Here is a 3,354-nt window from a genome sequence, read left to right as displayed (position 1 = left end):
GGACTTTGTTTACATATTTGGATTTTTGGGTTACCTGCCTCTGTTCTCAGTTAACTAAGTATTAAATCCACAAGAAATTTACCTCTGCCTCCCTGCCTCTGATTTTGGGTCAACTAACCGTAACCAAATCATGACAACTACTTTAAGTACGGTATAAGGACAGGAAAAAACTGAACAGAATTACAATAATGCTTTTTAAAAGGCAGGTTGTGATAAATACCTTATTCTAGCAGAATGTCTGGCTTATGGACACTTGTATATGTTAAATATTTTTAAATGTTTGCTTTTTAAAATTTAAATCAAAGTAAAACATAAAAAAAGTTGTTTTTCCAATAAGTTCACCACACAACTCCTGTAAAGTTGCGATACTAACAGGAAGCAGCCTCCTGGATCAGAGCGCCTGTGGAGCAGCCAGGTGAGTCAGTGATGGAGGAGTGAGGGAGGCAGGGAGGTTATCCATTCTCCCTCTGACGCTCAGCAGCAGCAGCTGGATCCGCAATGACCGCCGCAATCTAACGCTGCCCGCTTTGCGCCTGACATGAGCGCGCTCTGCGAGAGTTACTACTCCAGGGAAAAGGTGTTCGTGGAAAGCTTCGCGTGTCCGAAGGCGGGGGGCGACTCCACGGCCGTCTTCTGCTGCGGCTTCAGTGACTTAAAGTACTGCTGCGATGACCCGAACAGCTTCTTCCCATACGAATATGGATACATGTGGTGGCTGAGGTGAGACATGACTTGGATTGGCAGCTGGGTGTAGTTTGCATCCCACAGGTTGCAGAAGCGGATCATATCAGCCTAAGTGGTGCTGAACATCAATTAGGCTGATGAGGATTGATTCAGGAAGATGCTGCTGACATTTAGCCAGCAGAGACTCTGGAATTTCTATCTTTTGTTATTGCAATTCAGATAATGCCAACAAAACCGACTTTCAGGATGATTATAAAATGTGAAAACATTTTATAATCATGAAATTAATGCATGAAAGGCTCTATGGATAAATGATTCCACTGTAGATTTCCAACATCTGTTAGGAACGCACAGGATTGTATTGACACAGGGGATGTAAATAATACAAAACAGAATCACATTAACACTAATATTTCTTAACTTTTGATTTAAAAAAAAAAAAAAAGTATTGGACTCTCCTGCAAGGGGTGCGCCATCGTATAAAAACAATCTAAAGACATGTTATTTCTTTCAAAACAACATGCTGCTTTTCTGTTCACCTCCCTCCCATCCATGTCCATTCATTGCATGATGCTCTGCATGAAAAAAAATGTCCAAATACAATATTTGAGCTGAACAGTCTCTGAATACTAATGTTAAGCTTTTATGACTTTCTGAAATGAATATAGGCTGTGGATTCAGCATGTGGAATTTTATTCCCTTTCCCATATAGTGCTTCTTCTGCAACATTCATGAGATCCAGCAGAATTACCCACCTCTGGGTTGTATGTGTTGGCCGCTATGCATCATTATGTGGCATTATCTATAATGCGCCGTCAGCAGCGCTGTAGCACTATGGTGTGACATGTTGCACATCCTGGAAGCTCACCAGGATGTCAGTCTGTCACTGACTTTTATATGGGTCCACTTTAGACGTGCCCTGAATGTTTGTTCTCTTTGTCCGAACAAACACAGCAAGCATGTTTCCTCTAAATTATACAGCAATTGTGAATCAACATATAATTCTGTGTTCATGATTGTTATTAGTTCAATTCTAGTGTTCCCTTATGGAAAAAAATAAAATAAAAAAAAACACATGTTCACATGGGATTTCCATGTGGGTCACAATTTCCACATATGATCAAGCATTTTGTCAACTTTTGATCACGTGCAATCACATATTTTCCCGCATATTAAGATTTTTATTTCCTATGTGAATATAATGAAAATATGCTTTGCCTAATACACTTTTGACATTAGTCAAAAAGTCAAAGTATGTATCACATGTGATCCAATTGTTTTCACAAGTTTATACGTTTTTACATCTAATACACTTGTACTTTAAATGTACTTTAAACATGTGTACCACACATACACACTTATATGTATATCACATATGTGATTTACATTTGCTACACATGTCACAAATGTAAATCAGATGCGGTTCAAATGGTAAACTCATGTGAAAACTTGTGTACTGCATGTACATCACATATAAAAGCACGTGTTGCATGTAGGATTTGGAACATTTCATGATACAAAGGACTTATCATTAACAAGTTTCCACTTGTGACTCATGCAAAATTGTGAAGCATGTGGATGTGGAACATTTTATGTTTAAAACACATGTGGTTTTCATATTTCTCACATGAGAAAACATGTAAATGTGATACACATCGTTTTGATATGTGATTCCAATGTTTTTCACATGAGCCTGAAAAGGGAATCATCTGTGCACACATATGATTCACATGAGTCTTAATGTGAATCACGTGTTCTAAATGGGAATGACATGTAAAAGCATGTGTACCACAAATATACATGTGCTTTGTACGTGATTTACATGTGAGACGTGTCACACATGTAAATCAGATGCGGTTCAAATGGTAATCACATGTGAAAACTTGTGTACTGCATGTACATCACATATAAAAGCATGTGTTGGATGTAGGATTTGGAACATTTTATGTTTAAAACACATGTGTTTTTCATATTTCTCACATGAGAAAACATGTAAATTAAATGTGATACACATCGTTTTGATAAGTGATTCCCATGTTTTTCACATGAGCCTGAAAAGGGAATCATCTGTGCTTAATATTGGCACACATATGATTCACATGAGTCTTAATGCAGGGGTGGAAAGTAAAGAATTACATTTACTCACGTTACTGTAATTGAGTACTTTTTATCAGTAATTTGTAATTTTCTGAGAAGTTTTTTGAAATATGTAATTTTTACTTTTACTCAAGTAAATTTTAACCTAAGTAGTGTTACTTCGCTACATTTAAAACCCCCTTTTATGTTTTACTGAGTAAAAAATAAAATAAAATACTGATGGTGAGAAAATTAAATGCGGCCGGAAATTTAAACCCCTGTGTCACGGAACCGACACTTAATCACCATAAAAAAAAAGAAGACTTTTGACTTTTAACAGCACTTTATTTACACAATTCATATATCATATAAACAATTGACGTAAAAATAAGTGACAGTTAAAATCACTGTTAAAGTAAAACAAGTGTCAGTTAAAATCATTAAATGAGGAGCTTGTTAATAACAGTGGCATCCTGTTGCGTTTTAGTTTGATTTCTGGTATCTTTTGGGCATTTAATTTTGTGTGCATTTTGAAAACATTAAAATGTAAGTTAAATTTCTTTATTCCTATCATGGTGTTGTCTGTTGGACAGT

At 36.4% G+C, this 3,354-nt stretch overlaps 1 protein-coding gene across 1 annotated transcript in view; it reads left to right on the top strand.

The window, feature by feature from the left end:
• Positions 1 to 538: 538 nt before the first annotated feature.
• The window catches only part of fam159a (family with sequence similarity 159 member A), a 25,130-nt gene continuing 22,314 nt past the window's right edge, over positions 539 to 3,354 (top strand). The window contains exon 1 of the mRNA XM_015385794.1: positions 539 to 720. Within this exon, the coding sequence (XP_015241280.1) occupies positions 539 to 720 (182 nt within the window). The remainder of the gene's footprint in view (positions 721 to 3,354) is intronic.

The sequence above is a fragment of the Cyprinodon variegatus genome, unplaced genomic scaffold, assembly GCF_000732505.1.
Source record: "Cyprinodon variegatus isolate N-32 unplaced genomic scaffold, C_variegatus-1.0 Scaffold348, whole genome shotgun sequence".
Classification (NCBI taxonomy): Eukaryota; Metazoa; Chordata; class Actinopteri; order Cyprinodontiformes; family Cyprinodontidae; genus Cyprinodon; species Cyprinodon variegatus.
This window is presented reverse-complemented; position numbering and strand designations above follow the sequence as displayed.